Here is a 17853-nt window from a genome sequence, read left to right on the forward strand (position 1 = left end):
GTCCGGGGTGGGGATTTGTAACTGTTCACCAGAGACTGGGGTGGGGATGTGTTATTTTTCACCAGAGGCTGGGGTGGGGATGTGTTATTTTTCACCAGAGGCTGGGGTGGGGACATGTTACTGTTCACCAGAGTCCGGGGAGGGGACGTGTAACTGTTCACCAGAGACCAGGGTGGGGACGTGTTACAGTTCACCAGAGACCAGGATGGGGAGCAGTTACTGTCCACCAGAGTCGGGGTGGGGACATCTGACTGTTCACCAGAGACTTGGGTGGGGACGTGTTACTATTCACCAGTACCAGGGTGGGGACGCGTTACTATTCACCAGAGCCTGGGGTGAGGACGTGTAACTGTTCGCCTGATACCGTGATGGGGAAGTGTTATTGTTCACCAGAGACAGGGGTGGGGACGTGTTACTGTTCACCAGAGACAGGGGTGGGGACATGTAGCTGTTCACCTGAAACCGGGGTGGGGACGTGTTACTGTTCACCAGAGACCAGTGTGGGGATGTGTTATTGTTCACCAGAGTCGGGGTGGGGACATGTAACTGTTCACCAGAGTCTGGGGTGGGGACATGTAGCTGTTCACCTGAAACCGGGGTGGGGTAGTTTTACTGTTCACCAGAGACCGGGGTGGGGACATATAACTGTTCACCAGAGACCTTGGTGGGGACGTCTAACTGTCCACCAGAGTCGGGGTGGGGACGTGTTACTATTCACCAGAGTCTGGGGTGGGGACGTGTTACTGTTCACCAGTACCGGAGTGGGGACGCGTTACTATTCACCAGAGACTGGGGTGGGGAAGTGTTACTACTCATCAGAGTCCGGGGTAGAGACGTGTTACTGTTCACCAGAGACCGTGGTGGGGACGTGTTACTATTCACCAGAGACTGGGGGGGGGACGTGCTGCTATTCATCAGTGTGCGGGGTGGGGATGTGTAAATGTTCACCAGAGACTGGGGTGGGGATGTGTTATTGTTCACCAGAGGCTGGGGTGGGGATGTGTAACTGTTCACCAGAGACTGGGGTGGGGATGTGTTATTGTTCACCAGAGGCTGGGGTTGGGGCGTGTAGCTGTTCACCTGAGACCCATGTGGGGACATATTACTGATCACCAGAGACAGGTGTGGGGATGTGTTACTGTTCATCAGAGTTCGGGATGGGGACATGTAACTGTTCACCAGAGACCAGTGTGGGGACGTGTAACTGTTCACCTGAAACCAGGGTGGGGTAGTGTTATTTTTCACCAGAGACAGGGGTGGGGATGTGTTACTTTTCATCTGTGTCCGGGGTGGGATGGTGTTACTGTTCACCAGAGACCGGGGTGGGGACATGTAACTGTTCACTAGAGACCTGGGTGGGGACGTATAACTGTTCACCAGAGACCGGGGTGGGGACGTGTTACTGTTCACCAGAGCCTGGTGTGAGGACGTATAACTGTTCATCTGATACCGTGATGGGGAAGTGTTATTGTTCACCAGGGACTGGGGTGGGGATGTGTAACTGTTCACCAGAGACTGGGGTGGGGATGTGTTATTGTTCACCAGAAGCTGGGGTTGGGGCGTGTAGCTGTTCACCTGAGACCCATGTGGGGACGTATTACTGATCACCAGAGACAGGTGTGGGGAGGAGTTACTGTTCACCAGAGAGCGGGTTGGGGACATGTTACTGTTTAGCAGAGACTGGGGTGGGGATGTGTTACTGTTCACCAGAGACTGGGGTGGGGAGGCGTTATGGTTCACTAGAGACCGGGGTGGGGATGTGTTACTCCTCCTTCGTGTCCGGGGTGGGGACGTGTTACTGTTCACCAGAGATCGGTGTGGTGACATCTTACTATTCACCACAGACTGGGGTGGGAACGTGTTACTGTTCACCAGAGTCCAGGGAGGGGACGTGTAACTGTTCACTAGAGACCAGAGTGGGGACGTGTCACTGTTCACCAGAGACCAGGATGGGGAGCTGTTACTGTCCACCAGAGTTGGGTTGGGGACGTGTTATTGTTCACCAGAGACTGGGTTGGGGACGTGTTATTGTTCACCAGAGGATGTGGTGGAGACGTGTAACTGTTCACCAGAGACTGGGGTGGGGACGTGTTACTTTTCATCTGTGTCCGGGGTGGGGTGGTGTTACTATTCACCAGAGACTGGGGTGGGGACGTGTTACTATTCACCAGTACCAGGGTGGGGACGCGTTACTATTCACCAGAGCCTGGGGTGAGGACGTGTAGCTGTTCACCTGAAACCGGGGTGGGGTAGTGTTACTGTTCACCAGAGACCGGGGTGGGGACATATAACTGTTCACCAGAGACCTTGGTGGGGACGTCTAACTGTTCACCAGAGACAGGGGTGGGGACGTGTTACTGTTCACCAGAGACCAGTGTGGGGAGGAGTTACTGTTCACCAGAGTCGGGGTGGGGACGTGTTACTATTCACCAGAGTCTGGGGTGGGGACGTGTTACTGTTCACCAGTACCGGAGTGGGGACGCGTTAGTATTCACCAGAGACTGGGGTGGGGAAGTGTTACTACTCATCAGAGTCCGGGGTAGAGACGTGTTACTGTTCACCAGAGACCGTGGTGGGGACGTGTTACTATTCACCAGAGACTGGGGGGGGGGACGTGCTGCTATTCATCAGTGTGCGGGGTGGGGATGTGTAAATGTTCACCAGAGACTGGGGTGGGGATGTGTTATTGTTCACCAGAGGCTGGGGTGGGGATGTGTAACTGTTCACCAGAGACTGGGGTGGGGATGTGTTATTGTTCACCAGAGGCTGGGGTTGGGGCGTGTAGCTGTTCACCTGAGACCCATGTGGGAACGTGTTACTGTTCACCAGAGACAGGTGTGGGGATGTGTTACTGTTCACCAGAGTTCGGGGTGGGGACATGTAACTGTTCACCAGAGACCAGTGTGGGGACGTGTAACTGTTCACCTGAAACCGGGGTGGGGACGTGTTACTGTTCACCAGAGACCGGGGTGGGGATGTGTTACTATTCATCAGTGTCCAGGGTGGGGACGTGTTACTGTTCACCAAAGACCGGGGTGGGGACGTGTTACTATTCACCAGAGACTCGGGTGGGGGCGTGTTACTATTCATAAGTGTCCGGGGTGGGTATGTGTTACCGTTCACCATAGACCGGGGTGTGACGTGTTACTATTCACCAGAGACTGGGGTGGGGACGTGCTGCTATTCATCAGTGTCCGGGGTGGGGACGTGTTACTGTTCACCAGAGACCAGTGTGGGGATGTGTTATTGTTCACCAGAGACCAGGGTGGGGAGGAATTACTGTTCACCAGAGACCGGGGTGGGGAGGTGTTACTGTTCACCAGAGACTGGGGTGGGGACGTGTAACTGTTCACCAGAGACCGGGGTAGGGATGTGCTACTGTTTTACCAGAGACCGTGGTGGGGACATGTTAGTATTCACCATAGACTGGGGGGGGGACGTGCTGCTATTCATCAGTGTCTGGGGTGGGGATGTGTAAATTTTCACCAGAGACTGGGGTGGGGATGTGTTATTGTTCACCAGAGGCTGGGGTGGGGACATGTAACTGTTCAGCAGAGACCAGCGTGGGGACGGGTAACTGTTCACCAGAGACTGGGGTAGAAACTTGTTACTATTCATCTGTGTCCGGGGTTGGGACGTGTTACTGTTCATCAGAGACCGGGGTGGGAAGGAGTTACTGTTCACCAGAGACCGGGGTGGGGACGTGTTACTGTTCACCAGAGACCGGGGTGGGGAGGCGTTACTGTTCAGCGAAGACCGCGGTGGGGACGTGTTACCGTTCACCATAGACCGGGGTGTGACGTGTTACTATTCACCAGAGACTGGGGTGGGGACGTGTTACTCTTCATCAGTGTCCACGGTGGGGACGTTTTACTGTTCACCAGAGTCTGTGGTGGGGACGTGTAACTGTTCACCTGAAACCGGGGTGGGGAGGTGTTACTGTTCAGCAGAGTCTGGGGTGGGGAGGTGTTACTGTTCACCTGAAACCGGGGTGGGGACGTGTTACTATTCATCAGTGTCCAGGGTGGGGACGTGTTACTGTTCACCAAAGACCGGGGTGGGGACGTGTTACTATTCACCAGAGACTCGGGTGGGGGCGTGTTACTATTCATAAGTGTCCGGGGTGGGTACGTGTTACTGTTCACCAGAGACTGGGGTGGGGACGTGTTACTATTCACCAGAGACCGGGGTGGGGAGGCGTTACTGTTCAGCGAAGACCGCGGTGGGGACGTGTTACCGTTCACCATAGTCCGGGGTGTGACGTGTTACTATTCACCAGAGACTGGGGTGGGGACGTGCTGCTATTCATCAGTGTCCGGGGTGGGGACGTGTTACTGTTCACCAGAGACCAGGGTGGGGAGGAATTACTGTTTTATACCTTGCTATTGCGATCGTATGATTCCTTCAGCTGCAGGTGGGCTCCAGTTTTGCTGGCAAGGTCCATCCACTTGCCTTTGAACCACTTGATGTTGGGTTTCTTCAGGATGTTGGTGCTCATCACCCTGGTGACAAATGTAATGTCCGAACCTGAGCAATAGGAACAGCACAAGACTTATCAGTGCCAGTCATGGTCCTGCCCCTCCTATCTGCACTGGATGTGACCTAACTAGGCAGTGAGTGTGGGAGCAGGAGGTTAAATCTGTCTCTGGAATGAAAGTCATAATTACTTACCAACTGTCACTGTTCCGGACTGCGGCTTCTCTACGAACAGGCTATCGGCTGCTGCCGGCTTTGACCTGTCATTCCCAGTTTCCTGGGCCACAGGAGTCAGAATCTGCTCCATTCTATTTTCCTGTGGGCCCTCTACAACACTCTGAGCTTCTGGAACTTTCTCTCCTCTCAGATCCCCTGATGCCGCCTCGCCACTGACCTTCTGCTCACTGGGTCCTCCGGGAATGGTCTCTGCAGAGGAATGGAAGAGTTGTGAGTCCCTTCCACTGGGGTCTCTCAGTTGGGGCAATCTCCTCTCTGCCAACTTTCCAGGCACCAAACAACCAGGAGTGAAACAGCCAGGTGCCTGGTAACCAGGTAACTTGGCAGAAAGTGCCTCCACAAACAGTTTGATCGGTTTCCTGTGAGTAAGATATTTCCACAGCAGGAAGGCCATGGAGCTTGTGAGGTCATGACCTCCGGACATTGGGCTGTTGGGAGGTGTAGAAGACCTGGGGGTAGCTGTAAGGGGAAAGGATGTGGCCGGTAGAGGATAATACAGGGTCAAGGAGGGAAACAGCAGAGTACTTTCTAAACTATAAAATTGATGTTGATGTTCAGAGGAACCTGGGTTTATTATAAAACAGCCTTCCCAACTTTTCCAGTAGCTTTGTGAGTTCCACTCCAACTCAGGGGAAGGACAGGGCTTGTCCTCAGGAAAGAGAACCTCATGGAGACCATAGTCATAGGGCATGGAAGGTGTCATTTGACACCTTCAGTCTGTGCCAGCCATCAGCAACCAGTTGCTCCCATCCTAGATCGGTCACATTTTATTCTGGAGACATAAGGGATTGAAGATAGTGTCAACCGGAGCAGCAAGCAAATTGCTGGAGGATCTGAGCAGTTCAGGCAACATCTGTGGAGGCAAAGGGATATGTCTTTAAGACATATGTCTTTAAGATGTGCGAGGAAACCGGAACACCCAGAGGAAACCCATGGGATAACAGGGAGAAGGTGCAAACATTAACCCCATGAACCCCATGTCACTGGAGCTATGAGACAGCAGCTTGTCTGGTTAATGTTTTCATAGCACAAAATCCTTATTAAAGGGGGAACAGTGTAGTTACAGGGACCTGGGAATTCAAACCAGCAAAGGGAGCAGTGAGATAAGGAACCTAGTTCTGGACCACCAGCTGGAATGTGTTCTTGAAAGGGCTGCTGAAAGCAGATTTAATAATAACTTCCAGAAGATGAACTAGTTGCTAAAGGAATGGGGACAACTTGGCGGGGAGTAGAGGGGAGGGAGAACAGACGGCTGGAATGCATGGCTGTTCTGGGAAGCAGTTCTTGACAAGGGGATGATGATGAACAGCATGTGCCAGAATGCAGCCCAGTCGCGGGTTATTCATAGATCAAACAATGCCTGTTAATAGCTCAGCCCCGTCATCAGGTGTTGGGGAGTGTGGTTGATGGAGGGAGATGCAGATGGCCAGCTCACTCAATGACTCCAAGATTCCCTGTCCCACTTGCATCATTACACAGAGGGGGGTGTCAAGATTAAAGGATGCAAGGAATTTCCAAGGGAAGCTGCAGCTGTCTGTTTAACTCCTAATGTGGGCCTGGACTGTCAGGTACCAGGGGTAGGGAAGCTTTGCCTCAGGATGTGATAGTTGGGATCTGATCCAGGGTCCAGGTTATTTGCTGTGTGGCCACAAGATGGGTTAATGTGGTCTTGACTTGTTTGAGGAGCACAGAGGAGTGGAGAGGACAGCTCTGACGTTCCAGGTCAATGCTGGGACCATTGCCTGGGATGGCAGTATATCCAGGGAAATATTTCAGTGCTGACTGGTGTGGGGACTTTACCAATGATAAAGGAGGACAAGACCAGGCTGCTGGAATGGGAAACAGGAGGGGGAGGGGCCGAGGAGGCAGGGACAGGGAGGCTTTAACCTACAGTTCCACAACAGCGTGTCTTCCCCTCCAGCCCACGAACAAGACCCAGGAAGCTCACCTGCTCCACTTGCTGAGCCTCAGCCCTGCGGAGCTGGATAGATAGACCTCTTTGGTCTCTGATTCTGTACATCCCATGGAGAGAAGCTGGGGAGGGATTGACACCGGGGGCATTTCACTCCTCTTCCAGGGACCAGAGTGTGTGTCAGAGAGTTTGTCTTCCTCACCATCTGAGAATTTTTTTTTGCAAACTTTTTTCGGAAATGTTTCTTTGTTATCCAGGGAATCTCCTCGACGTCACATTGACGTTTTTACGGATTCTTAACAGTGCGAAAAGTCCGTACTGTGACGAGTTTGGGACTGGGACGAGTTCCGTGACCGAGCCCAGCAGGCAGGCTCCGTCACCAGGGTTGAAGTCGGTCGAGATGGCTGGTCAGGGAGAGAGGAAGGTCATCCTGCCCTTTCGCAGAGAGGTCACCCCGCCCACCCCACCTCTTCACTCCCACGCCACTGACCTGGCTCTGTCACCTTCAGCTCGAACTTGACCTTGGAGCTGCCTGCGATCACTGCGTAGATTTTAGCGTCGAGGCTGGAGACCCTGTGGATGGTCAGCGTATGCCGGTTCTCCTCGGCCGAGATAGTCCACCTGTCGCTGGACACCAGGTCCACCCCATCCCGCTGCCACCTCACCTTGGATATCCCCTTCTCCGTCTCCGCCACGAAGATGGCGTCGCTGCCCGCGCTCAGCACCATACTCCGGGGCTTCTTGATAAACGAGGAGGCTGTGAGTAGGGTGAGGAGTGAGGGTTGTGAGAGGGGGAGCTCGGCAGGAGACACTTTGAGAGTCTCGAGTGAGGAACCCCAGCGTCTCAACCCGCCACACCGTATCCCATCCAGACTACACCCCACTCTATGCATACCACTTATCCCCCACACCCCACCTCAAGCACACTTCACCTACTCACCTCTATCCCGGCTACAATCCCACCCAGACCTGTCGATACCCCGCGCTCCCACCTCCTCACCCGCACACTGGGGCCGCACTGCCGTCTCCAGCCAGGGGCTTCGAAGTTGCGGTGGTTCTGAGGGTTGTAGCGCTCCGGCGACATACAAGGGGCGATTTCCCTTCTGCTACCGCTGACCAGTTAGTGGGAGCGGAGGGAGCTCCCAGTTCTCCTACCTCCTCCCCTCTCTCCAGGACCCCTCCCCGATCCCGGACGCTCACCTTCCCCACACAGCAACCCCTCACCCACACACACTCGCTGATCCACACCACCCTCACCCACCTTTTCTCCCAGGTTCTGGCATCCTGTGCTTGTTCTCCCTTTGGATCCTTGTGTCCTGATGTCCGGTGTCCTGGTGCCCGGTGAAAGGAGCCTGATTTCCCGGTGTCTTGTTACTCCACGACCCCGACGTCCAGATAGCTCTTAGCGCCCGGGGTCTGATCTCCAACGCCCTGGACCCTTGATGTCTCGCCCTCCTTTGGCGATCTCCGCGCACAATAACCTTGGGGTCTCACTCAGGGACATTTAAAGTGAAGACTACACACGTCATGGTATGTCAGCAAACCAGAGATAAGTTGCAGGCAGCATTAAGCGGAGAAACAGAGACGGAAATAGTCTCAGGGACGCGGGACGGAGATAAATCACAGATGCAGACAATTAAAGAGCAGGGGTAGGCAGAAGGAATCTTTTCGTACAGAAACAGGCCATTCGGCCCACCTGTTAATTCCTTTTTCCAGATTTGGGCCATGGACTTCTATGGAGACACAGCCTTGGGTATAGTGTGTTGGAGTTAGGAGGGTGAATCCACAGATAGCATCTGGCCCAAATGGTGTATCTGGACAAATTCTGAAGACCTGTGCTAATCAACTGGCTGGAGTGTTTATGGACTTTTTCAACCTCCCACTTTAGCAGATTGAAGTACAGGCAGGTTTCAATCATACTGGTGCCCAAGAAGAATGTGGCAACCTGCCTCAATGATTATCCTCCAGTAGTGCTTACATCCACTGTGACGAAGTGCTTTGAAAGGTTGAAAGGAAACATATCAACTCCTGCTGGAGGAGTGACCTGGGTCTCCTCCAATTTGCCAACTGTATCCACAGGTCAGCAGGACACACCATTTCATTAGCCCCTTACTCAGCTCTGGAACACCTGGACACTGAAGATGCATGCATCAGGATGCTCTTCATTGAATATAGCTCAGCAGTCAAAAGCTAAGTACTAAGCTCCATCACAGGCAAAGTCCAAGACATTGAATCCTCCTGTCATGGTCCGGTCCGTTAACCACTCATTTCAGTTAATTTCCTTTTCCCCGTGTTCCACTGGGCTCTTTGATTAGGGCACCTGATCCTCACTCGAACCGGCAGCATAAAAACTCTGGCTTTCATCTACTCGCTGCTGGTTTATCACTGTAGCCAGTGCAGCTGTGCTTGTCCCAGAGCCGCCGAGAATCGTGGACTCTAAGTTGCTTTGGTGCCTGTGGCTGCTTAGCAAATTCAGTTGTTTTCATGTCCAGTTAAGTTGCCGGCTGATTTGTCGCTACTCCGAGCTAAGATGCGAATTCTGTCATTTTCATGTTCGGCTGGGATTTGCTGGCTGATTGTTGCCACCCCGAGCCACCAAGAATAAGGGACCGTCTTCTGAGCCACCAAGAATAAGGGCCATCTTCATGAGCTTCTCCGTGTCTAGATACAAATGGACTGTCATTGTTTGGTTTCTGTCATCTCATTTCCAGCTGAATAGGTCCGGCCGTTTGCTGCTACTCCGAGTTGGGAATTCTGTCTCTTCGTTTCCAGCTAAGTGATTACCGGCCATTTCCCACTTCATGAGCTACTCCGTGTCAAGATTCGTATTGTCAGTCATTGGTTAATTTAGTCATCTCGTTCCCAGCTGAGTAGGTCCAGCTGTTTGCCACTACTCTGAGTTGGGAATTCTGTCTCTTCATGTCTAGCTGAGGATTGCTGACCGTTTGTCACTCCCCCGAGCCAAGATATGAATCGTCTGTCTTTGTTTGGTGTTGTTGTCTCCGTGTTCCTGTTCCAGGCTCCGTGTTCCAGTTCAGTCCAGGTCCAGACTCCGTGTCCAAGTCCGAGTCCAAGTCAAAGTTCCAAGTTCCGAGTCCAAGTCAAAGTTCTGAGTTCCGAGTCCAAGTCAAGTTCCAAGTCCAAGTCATGCCCAAATCCATCTCCATGTCAATTCTCCATGCCTGTGTCCTGCACTTGGGTCTCCTCAGTCACTCCAGCTGCCCATTGTAACACCTCCTTGTGTAACTAGATCCTTGATTTCCTGACTTGCAGACCTCAGTCAGTTCGATTGCCAACAACATATCCTCGACAATCTCTATCAGCACAAGGACACCACCAGGCTGTGTGCTTAGCCCCCTGGTCTACTTGCTTAATATTTATGACTGTGAGGCTAAGCACAGCTCCAATGCCATATTTAAGTTTGCTGATGACACTACTGTTATTGGCTGAATCAAAGGTGGTAACAAATTGGCGTACAGGAGGGAGACTGAAAATCTGGCTGTATGTTGCTACAGCAACAACCTCTCACTCAACATCAGCAAAACCAAAGAGTTGATTATCAACTACAGGAGGAAGAAGCCAGAGGTCCATGAGCCAATCCTCATCAGGGAATCAGAGGTGGAGATGGTCAGTAAATTTAAATTCCTTGGTCTTATCATATCAGAGAATCTGTTCCGAGACCAGCATGGAAGTGCCATCACAAAGAAGGCATGGCAGCACCTCTTCTCTCTTCGAAGTTTGCATAGATTTGGTACATCACCTAAAATTTGGATGAACTTCTGTAGAAACACAATGGAGAATATTCTAACTGCTTGCATTATGGTACGGTATGGAAACACCAATGCCCAAGAATGGAAATGTTTTCAGAAATTGATGGACACTGGCCAGTCCGTCACAGGCAAAGTCAATGTATGGGGTTGTCACAGGCAAACTCCTCCCCGCCATCCCACTACATTTACAAGTAGTGCTGCCACAAGAAAGCAGCATCCATCATCAAGGATTCTCACCATCCAGCCCATGCTCTCTTCATGCTTTGGCAGGAGGTAAGGGAGTCTTATGTCCAGGTTCAGGAATAGTTATTATCCTACAACCACTGGGTTCCTGGAACTCTCACCTTAACTCTGAACTGAATCAACAAACTACAGACTCAGAATCACAGTCAGGTTTAATATCACTGGCATATGTCGTTAAATTTTGTTTTTTTTTTGCAGTACAATGCAATACATAATAATCGGAAAATAAACTGTGAGCTACATTAGTATATATATGAGGAGACTGAGGCCTCCATTGGTCTGGATCAACCATGGATATTGAGTCCTAGCTGTCTGGAACCGCAAGCCAGGGCAGTACGATATGGAGAGCAAGCTGTTGCCCGTGTAACAAGCTCCCCATCTCCACACATCTGATGAACCCAAAGTAATGGCAGAGACTGAGTCAGTTTGGTACCAACAGTGTCGCAGGAGTTGCCAGTCAGCATTGAACTCAGTGTAGGACTGTCTTAAAGGCTCCAGCTCCGGATTTTTCCCTCGGAGTTTACTCCCGAAGCCTTCCCCATGAGTTGGTATAGCCGCAAGGCAGCGGAAGTTTGAGATCAGAGTTTTCCTTCCCCGAGATGAGCCCCATCTTCCTAAAGCGACGGGTTTTAAGCCGCCAGTAACCCGTCTTTGCCGTTTCTCCAGTCAGTAGAAACAATTCTGCTGGGCTTAGTAGCTAAGCCACACATGAAGGCCAAGGGCTGGCCTGGGTAGTCAGAGGGTATTTGAGGTGCATACCATTGGGAGCATTTAATAGGTAGAGGGAGCTTGTCCCTATTACCACCCCAGCTATGAACAACCTTGAGGAACCAAGTTAGATTAAATATGCAGAGCAAAAGTAGAAAAAATAGAAATAAAAAAGCAGTGAGGTAGTTGTGTTCATGGGTTTGCTATCCATTCAGAAATCTGATGGCAGAAAGGAAAAAGCTGTTCATGAATCGTTGAGTGTGCTTGTACAGGCTCCTGCACCTTCCTGATGGAAGCAATGAGAACAAGGCATGACCTGGGTGATGGCAACTCTCAGTGATGGTCACCTCCTGTTTGAGATATCACTCTTTGAAGATATCCTGGATACTACGGATACTAGTACCCATGATGGCGCTAAGTTTACAACTTTCTGCCACTTATTTCAATCTCGTGCAGAAGCCCCCCACCCCGCCCCCATACCAGATGGTGATGCAGCCAGTTAGAATGCTCTCCATGGTACATCTGTAGAAATTTACGAGTGTTTTTGATTACATACCAGATCTCAGACTCCTAATGCAGTATAGCTGCTGTCATGTCTTTCTTGAAGCTGCATTGATAAGTTGGGTCCAAGATAGATTCTCAGAGAGATTGACACCCAGGAAATTGAAATTGCTCACTCTTTCCACTTCTAATCCCTCTATGTGGACTGGTGTGTGTTCCCTCATCTTACCCTTTCTGATGTCCACAATCAGCACTTTGGTCTTACTGATTTTATGTGCAAGGTTGTTGCAGCAACACCCCTCAACTAATTGATATATCTCACTCCTGTATGTCCTCTCGTCATTATCTCAAATTCTGCCAACAATAGTTTCCAGGACTCTATCTCATGTTCTCAGTATTATTTATGTTTTTATTTGCATAATTTGTCTTCTTTTGCACTTTGGTTGCTTGTCAGTCTTTATTTATGTACATTTTTTATACATTCTATTGCGTTTCTTTATTTTCCTGTAAGTGCCCGCGAGAAATTGAATCTCGATGTTGTATATGGTGATATAAACTTACTTTGATTTTCATGATTCACACGGTGGTTTGGGTACTTTGAATGGATTGGTATGGGTTTATTATTGTCACATGTACTAAGATACAACAAAAAGCTTGATACAGATCAGATCAATATGCAATGCATTGAAGTAAAACAAGGTAAAATAACAAAAGAACGTGGGATAAAATGTCGAACAAGAGAAAACGTGCAGATGCTGGAAATCCAAGCAACACACACAAAATGCTGGAGGAACTCAGCAGACCAGGCAGCATCTATGGAAAAGAGTACAGTCGATGTTTCGAGCTGAGGCCCTTCAGCAGGACTGGAGGAGAAAAGCTGAGGAGTAGATTTAAAAGGTGTGGGGAGGAGAGAGAGGAACACCAGGTAATAGGTGAAACCTGGTTGCTCAGCAAAGCGGTCTCCCAGTCGACGTTGGGTCTCACTGATATACAGGAGGACACACCAAGAGCACCAAACACAGTGAATGACCCCAAAAGACTCACAGGTGAGGTGTTGCCTCAACTGGAAGAAGTGTTAAGGGCCCTGAAATGTAATGAGGGAGGAGGTGTAGCACATTCCATTTGCAAGGGTAAGTGCCAGGAGGGAGACAGTGAGAAGGGACGAATGAACAAGAGTTGCAGTTCCCTGTGGAAAGCAGAAAGTGAGGTGAAGATGTGCTTGGCGGTGGGATCCTGTTGGAGACAGGGGTTCCAGCGGCAGTGTGTGAAGAATAAAATGTAACTGCTATAGAGAAAATACAGTACAGGGAGGCAACAAGGTGTAAGATCACACCAAGGTAGATACTAGGGGTAAGATTGTAACGAGGTAGATAGTAGGGGCAAGATCGTAATGAAGTAGATAGAAGGGGCAAGATGACACCGAGGTAGATAGTAGGGCCAAGATCATAATGAGGTAGAGCAGTTGTCTGTGACACAAGTTATTTGTAAACTGTTCTTCTTTGGGTCACCATGGGGAAACTCAGAGTGTGGATGGATAAACAGCATGGTCAATGCCGTCAGACATTGCATGGTTTTTCCTGCCAGCATACTCTGTACAACTCCTCGGATCCTTTTTGATTGCCAATAGAGAGGTGAAAATCTTCTCTTTTCTCCCACAGTGCAATAAAATGTTCCCCTTGAGTCCCTCCATCAAGGAGATTTCTAAGAGAGGCATCACTCAAGACAACGAGCCTCGGTGAGCAGTCTTTTCCAAGCTGTTAAAACTTCAAGAAACACACATCAAAGTTGCTGGTGAACGCATCAGGCCAGGCAGCATCTGTAGGAAGAGGTACAGTCGACGTTTCAGGCTGAGACCCTTCGTCAGGACTAACTGAAGGAAGAGTGAGTAAGGGATTTGAAAGTTGGAGAGGGAGGGGGAGATCCACAATGATAGGAGAAGACTGGAGGGGGAGGAATGGAGCCAAGAGCTGGACAGGTGATAGGCAAAAGGGGATACGAGAGGATCATGGGACAGGAGGTCCGGGAAGAAAGACGGGGGGGGGGGGACCAGAGGATGGGCAAGAGGTATATTCAGAGGGACAGAGGGAGAAAAAGGAGAGTGAGAGAAAGAATGTGTGCATAAAAATAAGTAACAGATGGGGTACGAGGGGGAGGTGGGGCTTCAAGACTACTTTCTCAGATTGAATTCTGCGCACTGTCTTGTTTGTCTGTCTTGTTTCACTGTCTCGTGAAATTTGCACTGTGGAATTTTTTATGCTGGATGCCAAGTTGCAGGCATCAAACATGATGTCAGGTGTGCTCTGCCTTGCCACCCATGGAATCTGATCTATCTTTGACCTAAGTTGCTCAGCTTCAACTTCACTGAGGGGTGCATCCCGTTGTGTGGCATGTAAGGATTCTATGTGGATTGTCTGTAGATTCCTGATGTAGTTTTCTTGGTGTAGTTGTTCTGTTCCATCAATAACAAGGAGGTCTATCCCTACATGGCAGAATCTGTCATGTTCCTCATTTCCGACCTGAAAGCCTGACTTTAGCTGAGGAATAACTGTTGCGGCAAAGTTTTGTGAGCCTCCGCATATGAAGTCATCCACATGACAGGCAAGTATTCCAGTCACATGACATCCTGAATCTTGCCAGTAAACAACAGCTAGATCCATTGGTGACATCTTTCCACCTATTTTCAACAGAAAGTTGTAAAATTAGTCAACTCCATCTTGGGTATGGGTCTCTGTGGTATCCAAGACATCTTCAAGGAGCGGTGCCTCAGAAAGGTGGCGTCCATTATTAAGGACCCCCATCACCCAGGACGTGCCCTCTTCTCAGTGTTACCATCAGGTGGGAGGTACTGAAGCCTGAAGGCACACACTCAGTGAATCAGGAACAACTTCTTCCCCTCAGCCATCCAATTGCTAAATGGATATTGAACCCATGAACACAACCTCACTCTTTTTAGTATTATTTCTGTTTTTGCACTAGTTTTAATTTAACTAGTTAATATACATATGTAGTATATACTTACTGGGTTGACTATTTTCTAAATGGAAAGAAAATATAAAAAAATTGAGGCACAAGGGACTTGGAAGTCCTTGTGCAGGATTTCCTAAAGGTTAATTTGCAGATTGAGTCTGTGGTAAGGAAGGCAAATGCAACGTTAGCATTCGTTTCAAGATAACTAGAATATAAAAGCAAGGATGTAATGTTGAGTCTTTATAAAGCACTGGTAAGGCCTCACTTGGAGTATTCTGAGCATTTTGTCCCCTTTTCTTAGAAAGGATGTGCTGAAACTGAAGAGGGTTCTCAAAGGAGGTTCAGAAAAATGATTCCAGGATTGAATGGCTTGTCATGTGAAGAGCGTTAGATGGCTCTGGGGCTGTATTGACTGAAATCCAGAAGAATTATGGGTGACCTCATTGAAACCTATTGAATAGTGAAAGGCCTTGACAGAGTGGGTGTGAAAAGGATGTTTCCTATGGTGGGAGAGTATAAGACCAGAGGACAAAGCCTCAGAATAGAGGGGCATCCTTTTTAAACAGAGATGAGGAGGAATTTCTTTAACCACAGAGTAGTGAATCTGTGGAATTCTTTGCCACAGGCAGCTGTGGAGACAAGTCTGTATGTATATTTAAGGCAGAGCTTGATAGATTCTTGATTGGTCAGGGCATGAAGAGATATGGGGAAAGGGCATGAGACTGGAGCTGAGAGGAAAATTGGATCAGCCGTGATGAAATGGTAGGGCAGACTCAATGGGCCAAATAGCCTAATTCTTCTCCTATATCTTATGGTCAAAACTGCTCACAATACTCCAGATTAGACCTCACCAATGTTTTACACAACTTCCACATAACATCCCATCTTTTGTACTTTGATTTATGAAGGCCAATGTGCCAAAAGCTTTCTCTAAGACCCTATCTACCCGCGATGCCATTTTCAATGAAGTGCAGCACCTCACACTTGAATTAAGTTCCATCTGCCACTGTTCAGCCCATTTTTCCAGTTGGTCAACATCTAGCTGCAAGCTTTGATAGTCTTCCTCGCTATCCACTACACCCTGAATCTTGGTATCATCCCAGATTTGCTGATCCAGTTAACCACATTATTATCCAGATTGTTGATATAGATGACAAGCAACAAAGGACCCAGCACTGATCCCTGTGGCACTCTGCTAGCCTCAAGCCTCCAATCAGAGAGGCAACCATTTATTAACACTCTCTGGCTTCTGCCTCATCTAATCCAATTTACTACCTCATCTTGAATGCCAAGCAATTGAACCTTCTTGATCAACCTCCCATGCGGGACCTTGTCAAATGTCAAATGCCTTGCTGAAGTCCATGTAGACAACATCCACTGCCTTGTCTTTATCAACTGTCCTGGTAACTTCCTCAAAAATCTTTATAAATTGATTAGACATGACCTACCATGCACAAAGCCATGCTGACTATCCTTATTCAGTCCAAATACTCATATATCTGGTCCCTCAGAATACCTCCAATAACCTTCCCACTTCAAGAAAGGGACCAGGGAGTCTTACTTCAGTAGTTGGTAAATTGCTATAGAATATCCTGAGAGGCAGGATTTATAAACATTTGGAGAGACATAATAGGATTAGGAATAGTCAACATGGCTTTGTAAAAGGCAGGTCATGCCTTACAAGCCTGATTGAATTTTTTGAGGACATGACTAAGCACATTGATGAAGGTAGAGCCGTAGATGTAGTGTATATGGATTTCAGCAAAGCATTTGACAAGGTACCCCATACAAGGCTTATTGAGAAAGTAAGGAGGCATGAGATCCAAGGGGATATTGCTTTGTGGATTCAGAACTGGCTTGCCCACAGAAGGCAAAGAGTGGTTGTAGACGGGTCATATTTTGCATGGAGGTTGGTCACCAGTGGTGTGCCTCAGGGATCTGTTCTGGGACCCCTACTCTCGCGATTTTTATAAATGATCTGGATGAGGAAGTGGAGGGATGGGTTAGTAAATTTGCTGATGACACAAAGGTTGGAGGTGCTGTGGATAGTGTGGAGGGCTGTCAGAGGTTACAGCGGGACATTGATAGGATGAAAAACTGGGCTGAGAAGTGGCAGATGGAGTTCAACCCAGATAAATGTGAGGGGGTTCATTTGTAGGTCAAATATGATGACAGAATATAGTATTAATGGCAAGACTCTTGACAGTGTGGAGGATCAGAGGGATCTTGGGGTCTGAGTCCATAGGATACTCAATGCTGCTGCGTAGGTTGACTCTGTGCTTAAGAAAGCATACGGTGCATTGGCTTTCATCAATTGTGATTGAGTTTAGGAGCGAAGAGATAATGTTACAGCTATATAGGGCCCTGGTCAGACCCCACTTGGAGTACTGTGCTCAGTTCTGGTCGCCTCACTATAGGAAGGATGTGAAAACTATAGAAAAGGTCCAGAGGAGATTTATAAGGATTTTGCCTGGATTGGGGAGCATGCCTTATGAGAATAGATTGAGTGAACTCAGCCTTTTCTCCTTGGAGTGGCAGAGGATGAGAGGTGACCTGATAGAAATGTACAAGATAATGAGAGGCATTGATCATGTGGATAGTCAGAGGCTTTTTCCCAGGTCTGAAGTGGCTAGCACTAGAAGGCACAGTTTTAAGGTGCTTGGAAGTACAGAGGAGATGTCGGGGGTAAGTTTTTTACACAGAGTGCCGAGTACATGGAATGGGCTGCCAGCAATGGTGGCGGAGGCGGATACGATGGGGTCTTTTAAGAAACTTCTTGATAGGTACATCGAGCTTAGTAAAATAGAGGGCTATGGGTAACCCTAGCTAATTTCTAAGGTAAGGACATGTCCGGCACAGCTTTGTGGGCCGAAGGGCCTGCATTGTGCTGTAGGTTTTCTATGCTTCTGTGTCTCTACTGATGTCTGACTAATTAGCCTATAATTTCCTGGTTTCTTCTTAGACCTTTTCTTAAACAGTGGAATAACATGAGCTATCCTCCAATCCTCTGGTACCTCACCTGTCACTAAGGATGATTTG

The 17853-nt window shown here is 49.1% G+C and overlaps 1 protein-coding gene across 1 annotated transcript in view; it reads right to left on the reverse strand.

The window, feature by feature from the left end:
• The window catches only part of mybpc3 (myosin binding protein C3), a 142594-nt gene extending 134479 nt beyond the window's left edge, over positions 1-8115 (reverse strand). The window contains exons 1-4 of the mRNA XM_072272119.1: positions 7887-8115; positions 7116-7382; positions 4672-4902; positions 4379-4527 (exon numbers count right to left, since the gene is read on the reverse strand). Of these exons, the coding sequence (XP_072128220.1) occupies positions 4379-4527; positions 4672-4902; positions 7116-7382; positions 7887-7908 (669 nt within the window). The 5' untranslated portion in view covers positions 7909-8115. The remainder of the gene's footprint in view (positions 1-4378; positions 4528-4671; positions 4903-7115; positions 7383-7886) is intronic.
• Positions 8116-17853: the final 9738 nt, after the last annotated feature.

This window comes from Mobula birostris, chromosome 11 (assembly GCF_030028105.1).
Source record: "Mobula birostris isolate sMobBir1 chromosome 11, sMobBir1.hap1, whole genome shotgun sequence".
In the NCBI taxonomy this organism is placed as follows: Eukaryota; Metazoa; Chordata; class Chondrichthyes; order Myliobatiformes; family Myliobatidae; genus Mobula; species Mobula birostris.